This window comes from Enoplosus armatus, chromosome 18, assembly GCF_043641665.1.
Source record: "Enoplosus armatus isolate fEnoArm2 chromosome 18, fEnoArm2.hap1, whole genome shotgun sequence".
Taxonomy (NCBI): Eukaryota; Metazoa; Chordata; class Actinopteri; order Centrarchiformes; family Enoplosidae; genus Enoplosus; species Enoplosus armatus.
In genome coordinates, this window is record NC_092197.1 from 2,407,673 (window position 1) to 2,431,986 (window position 24,314).

The 24,314-nt window shown below is 40.2% G+C and overlaps 2 protein-coding genes across 4 annotated transcripts; both read left to right on the plus strand.

The window, feature by feature from the left end:
• The first annotated feature begins 4,113 nt into the window (after positions 1–4,113).
• sbno1 (strawberry notch homolog 1 (Drosophila)) lies at positions 4,114–15,210 on the plus strand. Of its 2 annotated transcripts, none has more exons than XM_070924279.1 (32): positions 4,114–4,233; positions 4,332–4,430; positions 4,543–4,770; positions 4,894–5,026; positions 5,548–5,648; positions 5,806–5,902; positions 5,991–6,151; positions 6,624–6,757; positions 6,863–6,953; positions 7,049–7,210; positions 7,329–7,464; positions 7,569–7,674; positions 7,759–7,912; positions 8,030–8,212; positions 8,494–8,591; positions 8,682–8,833; positions 8,928–9,131; positions 9,224–9,402; positions 9,494–9,658; positions 9,785–9,916; positions 10,668–10,803; positions 10,985–11,097; positions 11,206–11,277; positions 11,362–11,461; positions 11,630–11,704; positions 11,822–11,968; positions 12,137–12,231; positions 12,342–12,428; positions 13,140–13,277; positions 13,372–13,448; positions 13,681–13,874; positions 14,428–15,210. In XM_070924279.1, exons 1-32 carry the CDS (start codon positions 4,114–4,116, stop codon positions 14,568–14,570), a joined length of 4,212 nt encoding a protein of 1,403 aa, XP_070780380.1. In that variant the 3' UTR covers positions 14,571–15,210. The 2 variants fall into 2 exon arrangements, with proteins under 2 accessions (XP_070780380.1, XP_070780379.1); XM_070924278.1 differs by having other exon boundaries at positions 5,554–5,648; positions 9,224–9,394; positions 9,489–9,658.
• Positions 15,211–19,713: 4,503 nt separating this feature from the next.
• Positions 19,714–23,058, plus strand: LOC139301424 (cyclin-dependent kinase 2-associated protein 1). Of its 2 annotated transcripts, none has more exons than XM_070924818.1 (4): positions 19,714–19,826; positions 21,208–21,308; positions 22,223–22,349; positions 22,451–23,058. In XM_070924818.1, exons 1-4 carry the CDS (start codon positions 19,760–19,762, stop codon positions 22,516–22,518), a joined length of 363 nt encoding a protein of 120 aa, XP_070780919.1. In that variant the 5' UTR covers positions 19,714–19,759; the 3' UTR covers positions 22,519–23,058. The 2 variants fall into 2 exon arrangements, with proteins under 2 accessions (XP_070780919.1, XP_070780920.1); XM_070924819.1 differs by having other exon boundaries at positions 19,720–19,826; positions 21,232–21,308.
• The last annotated feature ends 1,256 nt before the right edge of the window (positions 23,059–24,314 follow it).

Consider the following 24,314-nt stretch of genomic DNA (forward strand, 5'->3'; position numbering starts at 1 on the left):
TATGAAATTAGCTACATTTAGCAGGTCAATAGACCCATATAAACTAATTACAAGAGAAACATACTGAGACGCAAGATAAAGTAAAAATAACATAAAAGAAAGAAAGAAATTAAGAAAGAAAGAAAGAAAGAAAGAAAGAAAGAGAGTGGAAAAACTAGAAATTATTTGCATCACCAGCTGCACCTTATTATTGTCACCTACCCAGACCTAACTATTCTACCATTAAACAAGAGAAGATAGTCAATGTAAATACCAATATTTATCGTTTTATCGTATTAGAGTCTTGAAGGACACTCTAAGCAAGTATACTCTCTTTCTCACACATACATACTTGCGTCAGTGTTTTAAAACTATTCATGACTTCTGGTCTAGTATTTGCCAGAAGGCATGTGGAGATAATGAAGAAAAATATATTGTTTGATGAGACTACAGTTGAGCTTTTTGGACTTTTGCACCATTGCACCGCACATCAGCATGTTGCTATTAGGATGTTTCTGCGATAGGAGGCTCTGGAAGGCTTGTGAAGGTAAAGGGGTAACATAAAGGCATCAAAATACAGAAAAGTCTGCTCAAATCTGGAAGATAACTGCAACTTGGAAGATTTATTTTCCAGCAAGACAACAAACCCAAACGCAAAACTCTCTCAGTATGTTTACATGCACTCAAGGAGCACCTCACAAGAATAGAGCAAAACCTGCAATGTCCAGATGTGTAAATCTGTAATTACTGCTAAAGGTACTGCTGAAGGCATATGACTACAATTATGCACTCAATTATTTTGTTTTTTGTATTATAGAGTGTATTTTTTGTAAACATCCTAATGACATCCGTTGTAGCACATATGTGTCTACACTAAGACTCTTCATGAGTAATACATTGATATAGTACATGCACAAGACAAGAAAACAAATAAATAAACAAAAAAGATAAATGCTCATCCATGAAATCAGTCATTCTCAGTCAAAATAAATATGTCCAGTACAGAGAGGAGATTTATGGCATTTTTGTCCTGTATACACTGGAAGTACATTTAGTTCATTCTTCCATTTGTTTTTTGTATTTACAACTCGGAATAAAATGTTTAACCAATATTTTAAAAGTATTTACTACAAAAATCCAGACATTTATTTTTCACTCAGTTGGTGCAGCATTATACCCTTAGATTAAAGGTGGCTCTGAAAAAACAACCAGAATTCCTGCAAAAAAAAAAGTATTTTCTACAGTCTTAATACCATCTTTCTCACAGAAGGTATTATTACAGCAATTAATTCTTTTTTAAATGACACAAGATTTTAAAGCTCACCTCTTTGGCTTTAGGTATAATAATAATTGGATGAGGCAACATATTGTTTTCTTATTCCCCTGCCTCTTTGTCTGTGTATTAATGTAGAATATATTTATTTTCAGATAATTAGGATAATATTCTGCTGATAAAACATTTCTAATAAAAGTATTACAGAATGTCTTGCCTCCTAGGTTCATACCTTTACCACAGAGTGGCCTCAGATGTGATTCAATATTAAAGTGCATCAAAACGTGTCTATCATTGTTCTGATGGGGATGTACATGCACAGAGTAGTTATTTATGGAAAAAAAAGCAGAAGGAGAGGAAGAAAAAAGGAAGAGGACAACGAAGAAGAAAATATTTTCATCGTCACTTCCTACCAAGACCTCGCGGGGTCACGTGATGTTGCATTAGCTCGCTGACTCTGCTATGTTTGTCGTTTGTGCTAACGCTTTAGAAATGCTAAATTTCTCGCTTTCGTCGGTTTATCGTCGTCGAGGGACGTCCTGCAGCTGTTCGAAGACCCGTTTTTATCGACGCCGGGTGAGGAGTTTGACTGCAAAAACGCCCGCTGTCGGCCTGCACGTCACGTGACCAGCATGCGGCTGAGCGTTTGATAAAAAGATGGCGTGAGCGCGGCGGAGCGAAGAGGACAACAAACCCAGAACTACTGAGCGCCGCCAACCGCGAGCCAGAGCGGCCGTTGAACTGCCAAGTAAGTTGATTTCAGCGTGGGAACTGTTAACGTCTCTGTCATTAAGAGCGCAAACTTCGTCGTTGCGTGGTGATACTTGACGGGAATGTTTAATTGGTTATTTCGATTCGAGGTTGGTACAGCGGTAACGGTAACGCTAGCTCGCCTCCGTTTAACGCTCCTCGTTGCTAATGTTAGCTAGCGACAGCGATGACAGTGCGTGAGAGCACCGTAAACAACATCACAACAATGCGCGGGGGCAGTTAGCTAACCCAACCGCCGTGCCCAGCTGCTGTGGATTAGGTCGGGAAGGACACGCTGAAGACATAGGTGAAGGTGGTGTTTTGTAAACTCGGTGTTAATGCTGTGTAAGCTTGCTAACGTCATTTATCAGGAACTCGTTATCAAGTTCAAGCTGCACCAACGTAACAAGCTAGCTGAACAGTCGTTGCGTTTTAATGTTAACAAAAGTGTTCGCAGACGTTAAACTCAATGAAAGACAAAAGTCAGGAAGAAATAAACAACAGTCGGGTAATAAATGCATAATGTTGTCTAACGCTACGTACAGAACTGCTAACTTACAGCGGGGATAACGTTAAAGGCTAACGTTACTGACATTTGTGAGAACAAGCAAGTTTCCGTGGTTACCGTTAATAACATATAGCTAAAGGCTGTGAGATTTCCCTATGATTTTTTTTTTATAGCTGCAAAATTGCTTGGCATTAGTAACTGTTAAATTAGCCTCTGTTAGTTTGTAGATGTGTGAGTTCACTGTCGTGTCACTGACATGAACGTGAAAGTGTCTTTGAGTTCAGCGCGTTAGCTTTCGGTTAGTGAGCAAGCTAGCGCAGCTAAGCTGTGTCACCCTGGTCTAACCAGGCCAGTTTAGCCGGTATGACAGTATGCCAGTCAAGGTTGGTGCGAATTAGCTGAAGACTGAAATGTATCAGCGTTCAAAATGTTTGGTCCCATCATATATTGTAGTTGCTGTTTGTGTACATACTTATTAGCCAGCTGAGCTAACGAGGAGTCGGGGGAAGCTACGTTGATTCAGAGGCACCAGGAAGTTGAACATACCGAAGTAGGGCATTGCAAACACGTGTCTTGTTTTGGGTCACTTTGGAACAAGCCTCGGACCTGGCCTGACCCTCAGACGTTGCTGTGAGAAATGGCTAACTCTCATTCTTCTACCGTTAGTCTTCATTAGGAGCGAATTTAAGTATCTCGGGTCAGTTTTGCATTTTAGTGTTTTGTTTTCACTTTCTTTCGGCGTGCGTTAAGGAGTACAAGCGACGAGGTGACCATTTAAATACGTTTGATATTCGGCCCACATTAGATTGAAATAACTTCACCTGTGTGTTAAAGTTGAACAACAGGAGTTTGGTCTTTTCATACCGAAATGTAAAAATGTATCACTGGTGTATTTTAATTTGAAAACTGGGCTTTGACATTGCTTTCTGTGTTTGCTCCCACACGTGTGCTATGCATGTGGGTTCTGATGTCCCTTTTGTGATTTTTGGGTCGTGCATTGTTTTGTGGTCACATTACTGTGTTGGTTTTCCTTTTATATACATGCTCTGTTGCATCGCTTTGCTCATGGCTACTGCAAATAAAATGTAAACTATTGGAATTTACTATTATTGATGTGCTGGTTTGTTAGCCACATCTGGTTCATCCTACTAGCTCAAGTCTTACATTATGATGTGAAAAGGTTAGTTTGGTGAAAATAGCCTGATATCGTAAACCTCTCGCTTGTTGTGTAAATATGCATCTAAATTTACAATTGCGTTATGACTGTGTAAAGTTACCATCTTTTACATTATATTTTCCTAAATCCTGATATAACATATTCACATTTCTTTATTTTATGGGATGTTTAATTTGCTATCATATACAATAAATTTAAGATGGAAATCTTCACATTTGAGAGGCTGGAACCTGCAGATTTTTGACATTTTTGTTTGAAATTATAGCCAAACATTTAATGTACAATCAATTTTTCCTGTTGATCAACTATCCGATTAATCCACTTATTGTTTTATCTCCTAAACATTTTTATTTTAGTTGTATCCAAATATTGTCTGCACTGTACATGAAAGATGCTAACAGAGGGATATAAACGTTTGTCTTGCAGATGGATCCCGGACAGGATTTACTTCTCGCTGCCCTGAGTGAGAGTGGCATTTGCCCAAATGATATTGGCCTATTTGATGTTGATTCTCAGGATGTTGCACAGCCCTCTACAACCCAGCAAGTAAGATTGTCTTTAGTTTTTGTTCTTATATAGTAGAAGTGATTTATTAATATTTACATAACTATATGTTACTGTTCTGATTTCTGGTCCTTCTCCAGTCTATCTCCATCAATGCCCTGGATGTTGGTGTGGGGACAGAGTCAGTGGACGTTGCTCGAACTGAGCCTCCAGCTCCAGTCCCTATAGTTACTATCAGGGTGAGGTTACAGAACATTATGTTCCCTTAATTAATTATTGAAGACACAATGTTATGTTGCAGCTGATGTTTTGTTTTGTGATATGTATTAAAACCCACTTTGTCTCCAACAGCACAAACCTCAGCCATCAACCACCACGTTTGTCTTAAATCAGCTGAATCAGTTGCCGTCACTAGGAGCTACTGTGACCAAACAATCAGCCACAAACAATATCAAACATACCATAACTGTCACCAAGGTGGTCCATGTTGCTAATTCAGCCCTGCGAGGTTCTTCGACCCCCTCCTCCACAAGTATCCCTTCTTCAGCGTCCACAGTAGTGCCTTCTAACAGAGATCAGGTACGTTTGTGAAAACCTTATTCTTTTTTTATGCTCAAAATGGAAAAATCTGACAGAACAGCACAGAGAAAAGCATTTCTTCTGGTTATGCTGATCATACATTCTCTTTTCTTTCTATAGCAGATTCAGTTAAAAGACCTCCTTAGGACCGGCAATGTGAAGGGCACCGGTCTAAAGGCCAACAGTCTGATGGAGCTCATGAAGCTAAAGCCTCCGCCTGACATCGCTACACCAGTAGCGACAGCAACAGCAACAGGTAATTTATCAGGTCAGTTATTTAATGTTTAATGTTATTTAAATGTGAAATTACCCATTAGGGCTGACAATATCAATATCAGAATCAGAAATACTCTATTGATCCCCGGGGGGAAGTTGTACAATATCTTTACATTTTGATCAATACTTGGCAAACGGCTGTTATGTATGGTTTTAATCATCCCCATTTGAAAAGACTTATAAGATATTTAAAGAGGTTATAAGGACCATAGAGCAAGATATGAGATCCAGCTGAAAGCTGTAGAGTTTGAAGAATCCAAAAGACGTCTTGAATGCTGAAACCAACCAACTTTCTCTGTTTACCCCTCAGCAAAAGGGGACAAAAAAGAAAGGAGAAATCTAAATGCACTGTGGCATTTGCTAAATTATGAGATGGTGGAATACCCAATCTGGGATTCGGCAGTCCCCTTGAAATTGTAATACTTTGAAATTAACATTTGTCATTACTTGGGAAACTTGAACTGTTTAAGTAACACCTGTGGTCTCTTTTTGGTGTTTCAGGTGAAGCGAACAATGGAATCAAGAAGGACGTGTTGGGTAAAGATGCTGCCAGGATCTGGATTAATGACAACATAAAACTGCAAAACTTCTCACATTCTCTGGTAATTTTATAACCTTGTTTTAGGAATACGTTGAGTGTGTTGGTGTTTTAAAGGCACCATTGGCAAGTTAGTGTTAAAAGTTAAGTTTAGGAGATGCTTAAAAGCAGAATAATATCATGAGAACTGAGTGTCTTCTTATGCTAATCTTTGTCTACAGAAACCCCCGGGGATGAAGGAGGAGGATGAGCCTGAGGAGGAAGAGGAAGAAGAGTTGGGTCATGCAGAGACTTATGCGGAGTACATGCCAATGAAATGTAAGTATGACACTCAATCAAATCAAACAAAACACAGCCAGTTACTGTTAATTGATTGATCCACTCATCAGTCAGTTTGTCACTGCAGTAAAGATTGGCCTGCGGCATCCGGATCCTGTGGTGGAGACCAGTTCCCTGTCCAGTGTCAACCCTCCAGATGTGTGGTACAGAGTGTCCATCCCAGAAGAAACCATTGATCGGGGCTGTCTGTCTGCTCTGCAGCTGGAAGCGGTCACATATGCAGCTCAGGTAAACGCTCTAAAATGACAGCGAAAATTATGTGTTGACAACTTGTTTTTTGTTTGTTTTTTTACAAAGAAAACGAGAGTTAAACTGAATTAAAAAAACGGACTAAATGTGTTAGTTTTTGTCAACTAAAACAACTAAACTATTTTAAACATTCATCTTTTTTAAAGCTGCTTTTAATTGATTATATGTCCCGAGCTGCTCTGCAAGTTTCTAGGTTCTTTTTTACTGATTTAATTTGTCATGTAAAGTGTCTTTGGGTATCGTCAGAAAAGTGTTCTGTAAATAAAATGTATTGTCCAAAGGTGACTGAAACTAGACTAAAACTAACAAACCAAATGACTAAAATGTTACTAAAACCAAAAACATTTTCCTCAAAAGAGTGAGACTAAATCAAAATGATAAATAATGGTTTTGTGACTTGTTTGAAAGGCAGTTTAAATTGTGCATTTCTTGTCCCTTGTTTGTACCACAGCAACATGAGACATTCCTCCCCAGCGGTGACCGAGCTGCCTATTTGATTGGTGATGGAGCTGGTGTGGGTAAAGGCCGGACCATTGCAGGGATCATCTATGAGAATTACCTTTTAGGCAGGAAGAGATCACTGTGGTAAATACCCCAAAACTCTTTATTATATTTTAACACAGGGAATTAAAGTGTTGCCTTTACCTCCTCTGTATTACCTCTATTTATATACTCTCCTCTTTTGTTCAGGTTTAGTGTCTCAAATGACTTGAAGTATGATGCTGAAAGGGATTTAAGGGATATAGGAGCCAAAAACATCCAGGTTCACTCACTGAACAAGGTAAGATGCTTTATGACATTATGAAGCCTTCACTTCACACTGTTTCCATCTGTGTGTCATCAGAGTGTGACTCAATTTCACTTTTATATTTTCAGTTCAAATATGGCAAAATCTCCTCAAAACACAATGGGAGTGTGAAGAAAGGTGTGATATTCGCCACCTACTCTTCCTTGATAGGAGAGAGCCAATCAGGAGGGAAGTACAAGACCAGATTTCAACAGCTCCTCCACTGGTGTGGGGAGGACTTCGACGGAGTCGTATCCTTTCTAAGGGGCCATCAGTTAGTGGAATAGATGTTCTCAAGAAATAATAACCACTTTGTTATATTTTTTTCATGTGTGCAAAACAGAATTCACCTTAACCAAATGTCTCTAGATCGTCTATGACGAGTGTCACAAAGCCAAAAACGTGTGTCCCATTGGATCATCCAAACCTACAAAAACTGGGCTTGCAGTGTTGGAGCTGCAGAACAAACTCCCCAAGGCTCGTGTTGTTTATGCAAGTGCTACAGGTTAGTAGACATAATCAAATACAATGTGCCTTTTTTTTTAGCAGTCTAAACTCAGGTGAAGGTGCAAACACTGTAAATGCTGAAAATTTACTTTTTCTTTGTAGGTGCCTCTGAACCACGAAATATGGCCTACATGAATCGGCTGGGCATCTGGGGGCACAAAACACCTTTCAGAGAGTTTGGCAACTTTATCCAAGCTGTTGAGCGCAGGTACGTTTCTCTTTTTGCAGACGACGGCAAATAAAAAACAAACAAATGTCCTACATGTATGTTTTTCTTTCTTCTACATTTCAGAGGTGTTGGCGCCATGGAGATAGTCGCTATGGACATGAAACTGAGGGGGATGTATATTGCAAGGCAGTTGAGTTTCACAGGTGTGACATTTAAGATTGAGGAGGTCCCCCTGACTCAGAAATACATCCACATGTACAACAAATCAGTGAGGCTGGTAAGCACATTAAAATAAAAGCGTATAGAAATGCATTTTAAAGCATGTTGCTGTCATTCTTTTATTTTCGTTTGCAGTTAATAAATAAATTTCATTATGCTGTCCTGCTTTTCCCAGTGGGTGAGTGCACGCGAGAAGTTCCAGCAGGCTGCGAACCTGATGGATGCAGAGCAACGCATGAAGAAGTCCATGTGGGGCCAGTTCTGGTCTGCTCACCAGAGGTTCTTCAAATACCTCTGCATTGCCTCCAAAGTCCGCAGGGTGGTCCAGCTGGCCAGAGAGGAGGTCCAAAATGGAAAGGTGAGACAGCTCTTGAATGTGAAGGTACTTGGTGCTGCACAATTAAGTGAATTAAGATTACTTTACAAGCATATGTAATGGCACAAATGTGTACAACCACCTGGGAAAAAAAAGACTACAGAGGCTCCGATTTATTAGTCAAAGATATTCAACCCTCCAAACAAGATATTTTGCTAGACAAACGCTAGTCAATGCTTTGTTGTGCTACCTGCTCTAACGTTAAGTTCTCTGGTGGTGATATCCTCAGTGTATAAAATACTGACCAGCTGTTCCCTGTGCAGTGTGTGGTGATAGGTCTTCAGTCCACTGGAGAAGCAAGAACACTCGAGGCCTTGGAGGAGGGAGGAGGAGAGCTCAATGACTTTGTGTCAACTGCAAAGTACGGACTGACTAAAGATGACTTTCCTCAGAACATTTAAACAGGTATAATGTTTGTATGTCGCTGTAATGAAATGTGTTTTTGTTGTAGAGGTGTGCTGCAGTCCCTGATTGAGAAGCACTTTCCGGCTCCTGACAGACAGAAGCTTTATAGTCTGCTAGGTATCGACCTCTCGGCTAAGAAGACCCCCTCTCCCAGTGACGCTGCAGCACAACCAGAACAGAAGGGCAAGAAAAGGAAAGGTAATCGAGATTTTAAGCTAATGCTGAATAAATATAACTGACTAACACTGAATCTGAGATTTCTAAAAACATCATTCTCTGATCACCTCTCCAGGTTCAGAGGTCAAGAAGCAGCAGAAAAAGAAGCCTCGCAAGCACGGTGGTTTGTCAGGTACCAGCTCGGACGAGAGCCAGTCAGAGGAGTCGGACAGAGAGTCTGGTAAAGACAGCGACGACAGCTTCAAATCCGTCAGCTCAGCCGACGAGGACGATGATTTCAATCCATTCAGAGACGAGTCTGACGACGACGATGAAGATGGTGAGACTTCTGAGGAGGTTGTGGAGTTTAATTCAGGCGTTTTGTGTACAATTCAGTGCTCACGGCCAACGTTATGCCTTACTCTGCATTAGATCCGTGGCTCATCAGAAAGGAACCAAAGAAAGGGAAAGAGAAGAAGAAGAAAAAGAGAAGGAAGAGTATTGATCCAGACTCCATTCAAAGTGCCTTGTTAGCCTCTGGGCTGGGCTCCACCAGGCCTGCTTTCACTGCCCCCATTAACCCCCCCAGCACACCTGCCACAGGTAAGCAAGTAACCACATGACACAGCAGAATCATTGCACTCTGATTTAGCCTTCTGAGGGTTAATGAACGCCTTGTTTTTTGCTTGGTTATAAGTCAAGGCAGAGAGTCAGGACGGCTGCGTAACAAGTCAGGACGCAGTGGAACTTGCCCAGAAAATGAAGAGAGATCTGCTGGAAAAACTTGAGGAGCTGGCTGAGAATCTACCTCCCAACACTCTGGACGAGCTAATAGATGAACTGGGAGGACCCGACAACGTAGCTGAGGTATAAAAACATTTGTGGTTGGCCTCAAGTATTTCTTCTTTTTTTGTCGTAGTTTGTTTTTTAAAGCTGAGTCAGTATTTGGTTTGTATCTTAACTCGCGTTACGGTTTCTTCAACTGTGCTTCAGATGACTGGCCGCAAAGGTCGCGTGGTCAGTAATGACGACGGCAGCATCACCTATGAATCTCGCTCCGAGCTGGATGTCCCGGTGGAAATCCTCAATCTCACAGAGAAGCAGAGGTTCATGGATGGAGAGAAGGTAAATGCAAAGCTGTTGTTGTTCATGTTCAAAACTCAAAGTGTCAGGTCCACATGGTTTGGACCAAGAAAAAACCCAGAAACAAGAGGTTTAGGTGATGTCATCCTACATCATCAGGGGGATTTTCTGAGGGGGAAGTTCTGACAAGTCATTTCATTTTCACTTGTTAATGCAAAACTGCCAAAATACAATAAAACACAAGCCTAACTCGCCTGTTCTGGCTCAGTTTCTGATAAATCGGGGTGAATGCTTTCACGTGCTGAATCACATACTTGTTACCACTGTTACAAATGATTCGCAGAAATATATCCGTTGTTTACATCGTGTAGAGATCACTTCCTGCAGAGTTCATGATCAGAAGATGGATTTAATAAACGTTTTAATGTTTCATCTACTACAATTACAAAACCCTGTGGTTGGGCTGCTTTGCCTTCACACAACATACTAATATCACCAGAGTCCGCTTGGCAGCAGCTTCTCAGGTCTCAGTCCGGTTGTTGAGTCCTCACCAGAGTTCGAGTGACAGTTTTCACAGCAGCCCAGATGAAGCGAAGAGTTTGTTTAGTAGTAGAGTTTGTTTGAACTGAACAAAACCGGTTCAGAGTGAATGCACCTTTTTAGTTGTAACAAACATATTTGCTCTGCTCATAATCTGTTACTGTGTCCCCCAGTGTTACTGAACTGTATTAACTTGGCTATAAATAATTTGCTTGTGATATTAACATTATTAATTGTCTTTCTTTTCCCTCAGAACATTGCCATCATCTCAGAAGCTGCCAGCTCAGGTATTTCCCTGCAGGCCGATCGGCGAGTGAAGAACCAGCGGCGGAGAGTCCACATGACACTAGAGCTGCCGTGGAGCGCAGACAGAGCTATACAGCAGTTCGGTCAGTAGATATTAACCCTCACTGTGAAGGCATACCCAACCCTAATGCCAATTATTCAAGATTGATCCTCCTGTGCCTGATTAAGGGCCAGTTTGAGCTTGAAAAGTTGGACTTCTTTCATGTATTACATATGAAATACTCCTGTACCAAACTGTCTGCTGTATTGTTTGTTTGGACACAGGGAGAACTCACAGGTCAAACCAGGTCACCGCTCCAGAATATGTCTTCCTCATATCGGAGCTTGCAGGAGAGCAGAGATTTGCATCCATTGTTGCCAAAAGACTAGAAAGCCTGGTAAGGACTAATTGAACGTGTACCTTTTTTTTGTTTGTGAGAAGGTTTTTAAGGGAAGTTTAACATTCATATGAACTATTAAATGTATGTGTTAAATCTTTGTAACAGGGAGCTCTCACTCACGGAGACAGAAGAGCAACAGAAACTCGAGATCTCAGCAGGTTTAATTTTGACAACAAAGTAAGCACATCAAGCATTTATCTCAGGAGTTTTTATCGTTGTCTTTATTTCTCAGCGACTCACTCACGTTTATCTTTGCTACAGTACGGCAGGAACGCTCTGGAAATTGTGATGAAGTCGATCGTAAAGCTCGATTCTCCGTTAGTGTCTCCACCCTCTGACTTTAAAGGAGATTTCTTCAAAGGTATATATATTATATGCTATTCCAAACAAGGCAAGGGATTTATTTCCCCTTCAGTCTAACATCCCCACAATTGGTTTATTGTGGTTAACACCATATATGTCGGTGTCATTATTGCATACCTTATTGATTTCTGTGGCTCTGACTAACAACCGTATTTTTCTCCTGTAGAAATTCAGAGTGGATTAATAGGTGTGGGCCTCATAAATGTGGAGGACAGATCTGGCACAATGTCATTGGACAAAGGTGATTTTAAACAAATGAATGACATTGAAACTATTCCCGCTGTTAAGTGTCACTTGCACGTACAGTTTTGTGTAACTTTCACATCAATGTAATGCACATGCTCTGTCACTGCTACAGACTACAACAACATCGGGAAGTTCCTGAACCGCATTTTGGGCATGGAGGTCCACCAGCAAAATGCTTTGTTCCAGTACTTTTCAGACACATTGGGAGCAGTTATTCAAGAAGCCAAGAAGAATGGCAGATATGACATGGGCATTCTTGGTAAGGTGGTCATTATCTTCACAAATACAGAAGCAAAACAGAAGACTTTTTTTTTTACTATGTTGAATTGTTCAAAGCACTTTCAAAGGTTGGATTTCAGTGCTTTATTGGATCTGAAAGGTATCAAATGTCTGTAAAAAATCTTTCTCTCTCCCTGTCCTTTATTAGATCTGGGCTCTGGTGATGAGAAGGTGAAGAAGGTAGACTGCAGGAAATTCCTAACACCGGGCTACACCACATCAGGACATGTGGAACTCTACACTGTATGTCCATGTCTATTTATACGCCATCCAGACCTCCCTCCCCTCTCCAGGATGTGGCTCGATCGCAGTAACGTTGCCTGATTTTTGTATGCGTGTGTCTCTTTTCGCAGGTGAGTGTGGAGAGGGGAATGTCCTGGGAGGAAGCCACGCATGCTTGGGCAGAACAGAACGGACCAGATGATGGCTTCTATGTGCAGGTACGGGAGGGTTGAGTCTCGCCCCAACCTTTTAGACTGACTAGGACGACTTTGTAGCATAGGCTGATTTAACCTTTTTTTAGTAGTAGTGAATAGGATTTTATCTCCACATTTGATAGCAGCTAAATTTGCATCGTGACTATCTGTATTGGTGGCACAAAAATGTATGAAGATCTTCCTGCTGCATACAGGAAGCCCATTGATGTTCACATACAACAATAACAGAAACACATCTGCCAGCATTGAGTGATTTGATAACTTAGCAAAGAATAAACTCCTGTGTTCTCAGTATACATACCTCAGATTTTATTGTTATTCGAGTGTTGCTGCCAACCTCTAACATGTCATCCATGTCATTTTAAACTCCAGAAATTAACTTCCATAATGTTTGGGGACATGCAAGTGACAGACTTTTGTTTTAATTGTCAAAATTGGTGCAGCAGAAGCAGAGAGATCTTGATTTTTAGTCTCTAGTATGGGTCTGACTCCAAAAAAAAGCCTACATTTCCCATAATCCAACTCTTTCTGACTGGTATATACCCACATCTTTCAAACCTGACATTCCCAGTGTGCGATGCAGGTATTCTGATATAGCATTGTAGCCCAAGTTGAAATTAAAATCTCTCAGACTCCGGCAGCTCCAGGGTGAGTAGTGCTGCCCATGTTTAAGTTCCCTTTTTTTTTAAACTACAGCATGTATTTCGTTTTCAGATGAGGAACAACAGAAAAACAGCCATACTGGTCAAAGAGGTGAACACCAAGAAGAGGCTGTTCCTGGTGTACAGGCCGAACACCGGCAGACAGCTCAAACTGGAGACGTACACAGACATCAAGAAGAAGTTTAAAAAGGTCTCACAGAGTTCCTTTATTAACATTACAGTGAGAAGAACACGTTAAGCTTCATGTGGTGGATCATGGTTTGTTTTTTTTCTTGCCCTGGTAGGTTTTGTCAGAAGACGCCAAGGAGCACTGGACGGACCAGTACAAGTCCTCTGCAAAAATCTGCTCTCATGCATATTGGTATGTGCACTTTAGATCTGTTAAAGCTTCAGTCTTTATTTTTCTTACTGAAACACTTGGATTTAGTCTTTTCATGGGATTTGTTGACAATAACAAAAATGTAGAATATCACCAGACTTATCCTGTAAAGCTAAACTTTAAGCCTCACTGTTAATATACGTCAGTGCAACAAGCATGTTTGCTTCCGTCTTCTGTTGTAAACCCTGTTGTTGGTGCGTCGTTCTGCCCTCAGGCGGGGTAACTGTAAGAAAGCATCGGTGGGTCTACAGTGTGAAGTTGGTCTTCGGTGCAGGACGTACTACGTTCTGTGTGGCTCGGTGCTCAGCGTGTGGAACGAGGTGGAGGTGGTGCTCACCCCAGTCAGTGGAAACAACGTGAAGGTGCAGATTGTCCGTCTCCGAACAGAAGACGGACAGAGGATAGTTGGTGAGTTGAAGGGCCGCTGCTTTAAAGGAATAGCTCGATGTTTTGGGAAATATGCTTACTTGCCCAGAGTTAGATGAGAAGATCGATCTTACCTCTAAATCCTCATCGTCCCTGGGCGTTCCTTGATGTCCTCCTTTGTCCCACTGTCCTTGCTGATGAGGCTGCTTGAATAAGTGAAGTTCTCCACAAACTCAAATTGCTCACAATTTATTAAAACTGAAGATCGATACCACACTTATCTGTCAAATAGCACAAAGACCGGGAGCAGAGCCAGTCTAACAGCTAAATCCGAGCCTTAAACTCACTAAATTAACACGTTGGATCTCTTAATTTGTGAGCTTTATGTCTAAACAGAAAAATGACTATGACTATATTGGCTTGGAGCAGTGGATTACCTGGAGCAGACATGAGAGTGGTGTTAATCTCCTCCTCTAGCTCTCGCGAGTGAAGAAGCATATTTCTCCAAATATCAAAAAACGTTGCTTTTTAATATATGCTTTAAATGTCTTTCGGGCTCATACTTCATTCTCAACCCTTTTTGTGTCTTTCACAGGACTGATCATTCCAGCGACCTGTGTGTCTGCGTTAATTAATAAGCTCTCGACATCGGACCAGTGCCAGCAGCTCGCTGTGCAGGAGCAGCAGAAACGGCAGCAGCTCCACCCCCAAAGTCTCAGTCATGCACCCAACACATAGTCTGGGCCGGACCGCTCGGCGCTAACCCCGCCTCCACCCCTCGAGTTTTGCATCCCAGTCTAAAGGGATCATCAGTCTCTATCTCTGCACTGCAGGCTCCAGGACCGCTGTCCCTTGTTCTGCACCCTCACGCCCCCCCGTTGTCTCTGAGGGTCCGAGGTGTCACACCAAGCTGTGATGATTCTCAGATGTAAAGCAGTGGTTGTACAGAAGAGATTTCAGGGTTTTTCCTTTTTTTTCTTTTTTTTTTTTTAAATCTCCAGAGACTCTTGTTTTCACCTCGAGAGATTTGACGGGTGAAGTTTTGTCCTCTGACATTCAGAGTGAAAAGATTTGTGATATATTGATCGAGGCAGAGTTGAAACCCAGAGGGCACGTCGCCCTGTGGCTGTTGAGTCATCCGCTCCTCACCCATGCTTTAAGCTGTGTTAGTCCGAACTACCTGGTATGAAGCAAAGACTTTTCTTCTTGGTGGATGAGACGAAGACCACCTTGTCTCTGAGAGTCTGAGAACTACCTTGATTCATTAAGAAGTGGGCATTTAATGCTAAACTACAATCCCATATTAAAATATGATGAAAACAGTTCACTCGTCAGACATTATTCAGCACTAATACAGAGACGGAATCAGAAACCAGATGCAGAACATGAGTCCAGTTAACTACAGGAAACCTGATCTGTAGTCGCCGTGTTTGCTCATGAGACAAAAAGCCCAAAATGTCTCGTTGTCAGAATCCACTGGCATCTCTTGTCTTTGTTTTGCACATGGATCTCAAATTAATCCAAGTTCCCTGATTTTGTTTTATTTCAAACTTCATCATTTTCTTTGTCCCCGTTACATTCACGGATAAGTTCACCGTTTTCCAAGTCAGGTGCCCATGTGAACACAATCATTCCTGCTGTTCATACTGGACATTAAACGTTACGTTGAGTGACAAGAGACACAATCCACTGTCCTTTGTGTATTCAAAGGTTAGTAGAATCAAGTTACACTTTTTAGTATAAAATTCCTGCAGTGGAGGGAAGCAAACAAAAAGACTGACTAGAAAAATTGTGAACTTTTATCCTTTTACAACCAGAAGTTTGTCAAATGTGCCTTTGAATCAGTACAAATAGTTACTGCAGTCAGGCACCTTTACAAAGCACTAATAAGACTGTGACTGGTGAAAGATTTGGTTGTTTTAGTGTCAGCTTGTCTGCTGGTTTCTATTTATAAAAAGTGCATGAAAGTAAGAATGTTTCCCAAAGATAATATTGAAACAGTAAAAAAATTACAAACCAGGCTTTTCTTTTTCAGACAATAGTGTGTTCATTACTAGTGGAAACACTATTTAGCATTTATAGGCAGTATTCAAACGTTAATAAGTTGTTTATATCGCACAGCAGATTTAAAGACACTTTAAACAATTATAACTTCTCCTTTGAACACGTTTTTATATTATTACAACAGCAGCATCCAGTTATGGGTTTCCACAGGAGACAAATATATTAGTAAACACTTACAACTACATTCTGGAGTGTTACAAACTATTAAATGTTAATTTACTGCTTATCCATGTTAAATAGTGTTTTATGAAGATGTTACCGTTTTAGTTGAGCCGTAGTGTCTCCACACTAAAGAGTTTGTGCTCCCTTCTTTGTTTAGTTTGTGTTGCAGGTTAAAACCACCTCTGGTCTTGACCTCGATGATGTCTGGTGTGATGTCAGTGATACCTGCCTGGACAGAAACAATGATATTCAGTAAAACAGCCGAAAAAGTCTGAGAAATGTGAAATGCATGTCTGTGACAAAGAGCGTTTCAGAGCAGTCTCCAGCACCGCGCTCTGCTCAGATGTAAATCTTTTTTTTATTTTGTTGCTTTTTTCAAATGGACTTCTGCTCAGGGGTTAAACTCATACAAAGACCCTCTTTGGAAAAAAAAAAAAAAAAACTAAACAAAGAAAATCTTTAGAGTTTTACAAAGTATCTGAAATGCATGACCATAACTCAAATGCTCCTCTTGTACCTCTTCTCGGTAATGTTGCTCTGTGGCTCTGTGGTCAGCTGTGTTTACAGCTCGTATCTTCATAGTACCCGTTTCAGACACTTCTCTCCAGTTCCTCTGCTTTCTTGAGCCGAGTTGTAATTAAAATGGATGATTGCTTCTGTTGAATAGTGTACCTCTTCTGTCAAACGCCTCTGCCTCCTCAGTCCTGTACTGCATTATACTAGACCTGCACTGGAAGGGACAGACCAAAGTCTGGATACATGAGCTGTCCTGATAACCGATCCTTAAAGACGGGATGTCTACCGCAGTACGCTCAGACACATCTTTAACCTGTGGATTAGCTGCTGTTATTAAGTGTGTATTCTCTTCTGCTCTTGATGCGTTTAAAAACAAGTGAAATAGGAAGAAGTCTTTGTATCATACCAACGTGCATTTTGTACACTTTGTAGAAGGATAAATTCTTCGTGCAGCACGTCTCGTCTGTTGGACAGGCTTCACTGAAAAGGTCTTCTCTCTAATTGGAAGTCACGTCTTTAAACTTGAATGTCCTCCATTATAGAAGCCAACGACTCATGTTTTTATTTCGTCTTCTGAGACTTGTGCTCGGACTGCTGCTGACTGTGTAACTTTATTTTTGGATCCCGTAAAGTGTCGCAGCAGATCGGCTCGTCTGAAGTTAAAACACTTGAAGGACTTTTTTTTTTTTTTTTCTCCCCCTTTTTAATCATCGCACGAGTTGCACTACTGACAGTTGTACAAATATTCAACATGACCTGTACATGAATGAGTGCAATGCTCAATAAAGCTTGGTATACTTCTACCTCGTAGTACTTTTAATTGTAATGCAGAGCTACATGCTGCCATCAGACACATTGTAACCCCACTGGCAAATATAAGAGGTCTTTATAATTATACAAATGTTTCACGAATTGGGACAAATAATCCAAATTATCATCCATGCTACTTGTTCCTGTGAGATATGTATAAATTCTCTTTTATTTTCCCAAAGTTTCCAGGCCCTTTTGTCAGAGATTCCTTGAAAGATGTCTAGGAAATAGAAAGTCACTTAACATTTTAACTTAGTAAAACACGCTAAAAATACTCCATTACAAGTAAAAGTCCTGCACTGAAACTTTTACTTAAGTACAAGTATGTTTTAGCTACAAAGTGTATTTACAGTATTAAAAGTAAAAGTGCTCAATGCAGGACAGTGTTGTAATATATAGTATTTATCTATTATTACTGATGCATTAATGTGTAAGTATTTTACTGTTGTAGTTGATTGAAATGATTTGAACTACTTATATACTTGTTTGTAGATTATTCTATAACAATGCGTCATATTTTAATTTTATATTATTGTATATTTTTTTATTAACTCCAGCTATGTCTCCATGGAAACAGCCTGGGCATTGCAATATGTCAGTGGAGTCACTCCTTGGACCTTGAGATGAATATGTAAAGAAAACAGGATAATAATGAAAATAATAGTGATAAAAAAACAAAGCAGCACCATCTAAATTACATTCAAAAGATCATCCAACTTCATAATAAATTGAATCCAGATTATAGGAGGGGTTTTTGAGGCCGATACTGATATCAATAATTGGGATAACAAATGATAACAAATATATTGGCTCATAGTATTATTTTTAAAACAAAAACACACAACATAAACCTTGATTCAGACCCCTTTAGATTTTTAATTTAACATACGGAGTGAGACATTTTACAGTTGAAAAATCAGCTGCTCTCTGGTGGACAAACTCTGTAACTCTGTCTGAGCTGCAAATCACAACTGTTGTCATCATCGATTCATCTACTGATTAGTTTCTCTATTAATTGATTGATTCTTTGGTCTATAATATGTCTTAAAAAAAAAAAGCAAAGTCAGCAAATCCTCACGTTTGAGAAGCTGAAATTGTATTTTTAATATTTTTTAATAAGTCTTATTTATAGTTTATTTGTTGCTTCACTCTATAAATATATAGTATGCAGTTGTCTCTTTGAGTAGTCATGTGTTATGTACATCATATATATATATCTATATATATATGTATATATATATAAAGTCAGATGTTTGGCTCTTGTGGTCACTGTGTATTGTTTCCATTGTTGTTTGTGTTGAAAAACAGACTAAAAATACTGTTAAAACTAAAAACATATCAAGCGTTTTTTGTAGTATTTGTACTTTTACTTAAGTAAATGATCAGAGTGCTTCTTCCACCACTTGTATTTTGCCAATCTTATAATTAAACTAATTAAAATACACGTATTTGTGCTTAATATTTCAAATTAAAAGTGTTGAAACCAGACAGCACATCTTAAAGTCAGAGACTGTTGACCCTCTATAATGTAGTCCTTCGTGGGAGGTGGGAGGGGGGGTCCCACCATCCCACTGCCTCACAGGGGTCCCAGGTCATGACACTGGAGGCCAGGATTGGGCCAGACCTTGTGTGTCCACCCATGTGGTGGGAACATCCAGAGAGGGACCACTGCTCATCTCATTTGAATGGCAGAAGAGCCACATGGATCCTTTGTTAATGTAAAACCTCCACAGATCCACATACAGACGAAGCAATGGATGCGCCCCCACAGACAAAGACAGGTATCTGCAAACTGCTTCAAGCTCTTGGGTTGTTTTTTTTTTTTTGTTCCTTTATAAGAAAGCAGTTAACTGAAACAAAAGCTTTCCTTTACTCCACTTATCTCAGCTGCTGGAGTGTGAAGTCTAACCTCAAATTAAATACACGAAGTTGCTTTTTCTACTTTTAAAACACCAGCTTTTAAAAATGGTGGAAAAAAATGTAAGAGGAGACTTTAAAAAAAAAATGTGAGTCTAAAGCGTAAACACACTTCACATGTTCAGACACTTTAAAAAAAAAAAAAAAAAAAAAAAAAAGATTTTAAAAAGTGTTTTAAAAAGAGTTGTTTAAAGTAGACTTTCCGGTGAACGCGGGCTGAATCCGTTAAATGTGTGTCAAACCGAGTGAAACCGTGTGTGAATTCCGTCACTTTACGATGGAAATCACGTTTTTAACCGTTTTCTTGATAACCCGCAATGGATAGTAGCAGTGTTAGAAAGCATAGTGGGTGTCAATATAAAGTGACGGCCATATTTGCCGGTGCCGCTGTTGTAAACAAAAAGTGAGAGACAGACGCTTCACTGAATTTCGGGTCATTTTTATTTCTTTAATTTACAATGTCTTTGGGAATGTCTTATAAACCCAATGTCCATCAGCACATTCCGGGAACTTCTGGGAACCAGGGTAAGGAGAAAAAATGGGGGGAAATCAAAGTATCCGTCCGTTAAATCGAGTGTTAAATTCGGGGTCTCGGAGAATACCTGGAGAAAGACCGTGTCTGTAGTTTTTGTCCAGTTATATATATAGGGTCAGATCCTGGGAGCTAGGCTAATTCATATCCGCCATTATTACTAATGTAAAAGAGCGCCATCCGTGATATCAGTCGGCGGAGAAACACGGTTTGGATGTGAAACGAGAAGGCGACGGTTCCTAAAACGTGATTATCCGTCGTCCCGGGTCCTGGTCCCGCCGGGTGGGTGCCGTTACACGGTGACAAAAATGTATCACTTGTGTCTTCTTGAGCCAGCCTTGTTCCGTTTCCTCCATGATGCTCCTCGGTCGGAGCTGCTGATTGATCTGCCTCTGAATTATTTTATGACTCTTCGAGGACATCTCGTGTTGGAGGTTGAATATTACATCCGAACAAAGCAGCAGGGGAGCAGCGAGTGTGGAGGACAAAGACCCCCCTAACCAGACTCCGTTCATTTTTTAGGAGAATTTAGCAACTTAATCTATAAGTAAACTCTTTTTTTAAAGGCTGATTCCAGTATTTTTAGACCTATTTAGAGCAACATAATTAATTAATTAATTAATTAAGTAATTAATTAATTAATTAAAGCTGCAGCAATTTGTTGATCGAAAAGGAAACTAATTGATTAGGCTACTACAATTTTCATTGTCTTTATTTTATTTATTTATTAAGCATTCCGTTTTAAATTTTCCTCTTCTCCTTAACCACCTGTGTTTACTGTGTTTTGACAGTTTCAGAATCAGAATCAGAAACTGTTTATTGCCAAGTAACATACGTTACAAGGAATTTGCCGTGGTCTGATGGTGCTACATTTTTTTTAACATATAACATATAATCTGACAGACAACAAGCATGTAAAAATATGAAGGTAAAAGAATAAGATAAGATAAATAACAAACAGTGCAGTGACCAAAATAAAGTGTCCAGGTAAAGTGTCCAGTAGGCCAAACAAATCTTCTGATTATTTTCTTGATTAATTGCTTGATTGTTTGGCCTATAAAATATCAGAAAATAGTAAAGAAAGTCCATCATAATTTACTTAAGACCGATGCAGTGAAGACAGTCCAAAACCCAAAGATAGTTTGCAGCTTCTCAATTATGAGTTTTTACTTTGAGCAATTTGAAGATGTTGCTTTTGGTTCTGGGAGATTGTAAAAGGGTATTTTTCACTATTTTCTTAAAAGTTAGAGACTAAACGATAAAGACATTTAAGTCAGATTAATCGATAACGAAAATGATCATAGACCAAATCTTAGTTGCAGCCATAGTAAACTGTGGATTTGGTGCTGATGCCAGCTTGTGTTTTCTGAACAGTTGGAAACCTCCAGTCTCCCTCAGCAGCTAACCTGGCCACGTTGCAGTCCTACAGGCCCCTCCTGAGTGACTATGGACCTCCATCTCTGGGATTCTCACAGGTAACTGCAATTCAATCAGGAGAGACTTAAATGAGCGAACAATTATTTATTGACACATGCCTAATAAAGATAAGAAATGTGAAAGTCTTTGGCGATTCGACCCCATCGTGACGCAGTCATATTTTAAGGGGGTAATGAAGCCTTAGTATAGGATACCCCCCCCCCCCCAACCCTACACTGGTGGTGGTGGTGGTGGTGAAAAGATGGCTGAGATCTGGATGTGATGAGGAGTGGTCTCCTGATGAGAGGGACAGTCTGCATAAGTCGTACAAAACACAAAACACAAGCTGTAATCTGTGGCAGAGTAATACACATACCATGATTGGAAAGGAGCAGAGAGACAAAAGAATACTGTATTATACTTATATTACCCGCCACCTTCCATTAAACTCCTCCAGAGTCACAGTCATTATATTACTGTTTTCATAGTCTGAGTAGCAGTGGTGGAAGTACTTTTACCCAAGGACTGAAGTACAAATTCGAGGTGAACACTGACAGCAACCATTTTACTGCAACATCACAACTTTTACTTTTACTTTCAGTAAGGTTTTGAATGCAGGACTTTTACTTGTATTGGAGTATTTTCACTCGTGTTATTTGTTCTTAAGTTCTTAAGTAAATGATCTGAATACTTCTTCCAACACTGCTGAGTAGTACTCCACATGACAAGTAAACTGAGTACAAGGCTTCTTAACGGTAATTCATGTGGAAAATGTGAATTAAATCAAATATTATCTCTCGCTCTCTGATTGTTATCACAGGAATATTTTGCGTCCCTTGTTACAACTGAAGGTTGCTCTTCTTCTTCTCCCACTGTGATGTCCTCTGGATTACGAGTGCCTTCCGCATACCAAAAGAAACAATGTGAGATGTGTTGAACCTGGCTTATCTACTTCTGTTTGCTCGAACTCCAGGGCTCCAGTGGCAGCCAAGTGCCTCAGAACAAATATGCAGAGCTGCTGGCCATCATCGAAGAGCTTGGGAAGGAGATCAGGCCCACATATGCTGGAAGTAAGAGTGCGATGGAGAGACTCAAAAGAGGTAACTGAATCATGATGTGCAGAAGGAGTCACAGTAAAACATATAGTGTTGTGGGTAGTTCAGAGTTTGTTAATCTAAGTTGTATTTGTCTTTCTTCAAAGGAATAATCCATGCCAGAGGGTTGGTGCGTGAATGCTTGGCTGAGACGGAGAGAAACGCCAGGTCCTAGCTACGAACACACACATTCCTCCCTGCAAGAAGAACTAACAGCGTGCGTGTCATGAAAAAAAAAAAAATAACTTGCATGGCATTTCCTTTGAGAAGAGGAAGTAAAATGAACAAAGGATGGAGAAAAAAAAAATACAATAACACAATTCATGACTGCTGAGGGATCATTTAAATCATGTGTGTGGGTCATTGGAATTCAAACGAGAGGATATCATGTGTTTTTATGCCCCACTTTTGGGATCTTAGTTTTGATTTCATATTTAAAAACGTTGATTTATGCATGCGAACGGGCCCGTGGGTTAATAGTAGACAATGCATGGCTTGTACAGGGGTAGATGGAGAAGACGTCTTCTTTTTGATAGTATTTGGTCTGTTTTTCAGACCCCTAGAACACACATGGCTGAGTGAGGGAGGGACAGAGATGTGCCAAATGCATCGGTTCATTCGTGTTGAAGGTTGGTTTTGGTATAAAAAAAGGAAAATGCTGTTACTTGCATCTTTGTATGTATTTATTACTCAGTGTAATAAATTGTATTTTCAATATAGGTGTCATTGTGTGATTCAGTGTATTTTAGACAGCCTGTATATCAACCTCTGCTTGTAAGTGAAAATAAGAAACTGCAGGGATCGTTCTCTTTGCTCTGTGGACATGGACATGGTTCATGTGACTAACTTTCTACACCAAAGCTGCTTGTAGAGGTCAGTGATATCTTCGAGGTCGTCTACTAATCCCAGGATTGGCGGTTTAATCCGTGATTCCTCGTGTCCACATGTTGAAGCAAGATACCGAACCCCAAGTTGCTCCCGACGGTCAGGCCAGCATCTTGCATGGTAGCTGAATGTCTAACTCTGGATAAATGGCTGTATTAAGGACACGACGACTGCCAACCCTGTGATCAGTGGACGACCCACTCCCCTATATAATGCAGTTCATTTTGTTTCATCTTAAAACTGGCAAGTGAATGGAAAAAGTCTGTTTGTGCAGAACTAATTGTTTTTAACTTGCAGGTCAAGAGTTGCCTGTATTAGCTGTCAAAGGTGGGATCATGTACATATTTTTAGGGCATAATAACATAATAGCGGCTCAGACTTTTACCCCAGGAGGTAGTCATGTAGTTGCCAAGGGTTACATGGAAATATTGTGGAGTGGTCCAGCTGGTTTGAAAAATATTAATGATTTTATAAAAAACATAAATCCAAATATGTGTGTTTTACTAGTGTGATTCTTATGTTTAGTATCTTAGTTGTCACAATAACCCTCCAGGTACGATCCAGGCTGACTGCACGGGACGCACCTCAGTTCCCCAACAACCTGAGTAACACCAACATGTGCTGCGAGAGTGTGAAAACTAGTCAGAAAGCCAGCAGAGAAGTCCAAATGCACAGACAATAGAGATTGATAAATGTTTAAAATGTTTATTTTACGTAACTCCAATCACAGACGATGAGGAAAACCAAAAAATATTCATATCTTTTGTAATTTTTGCTTAAAAAATGACTGAAATGATTCAATTTGTTGATCGACTAATCGATTAATAATCATTTCTAGTGTGCTGTGTGCACTGTACTTCATGGTAGCCTGGAGATGACAAGATATACAGTACAAAATAATGCACACAGTGCAGGGAGGTGGTGAGGGGCCCAACGGCAAAGTATTGCCCCGAGGCCCCCAGAGAGGTTATTCTGGCCGTGGGCTTCAACAGATGAGGCTCATTTGATCAACCTTAATCACAGTGTTTACTCTCGCCCACTGCTCTATTTCAGCAGACAGGATTATAAAGATAAACAGCAGATTAA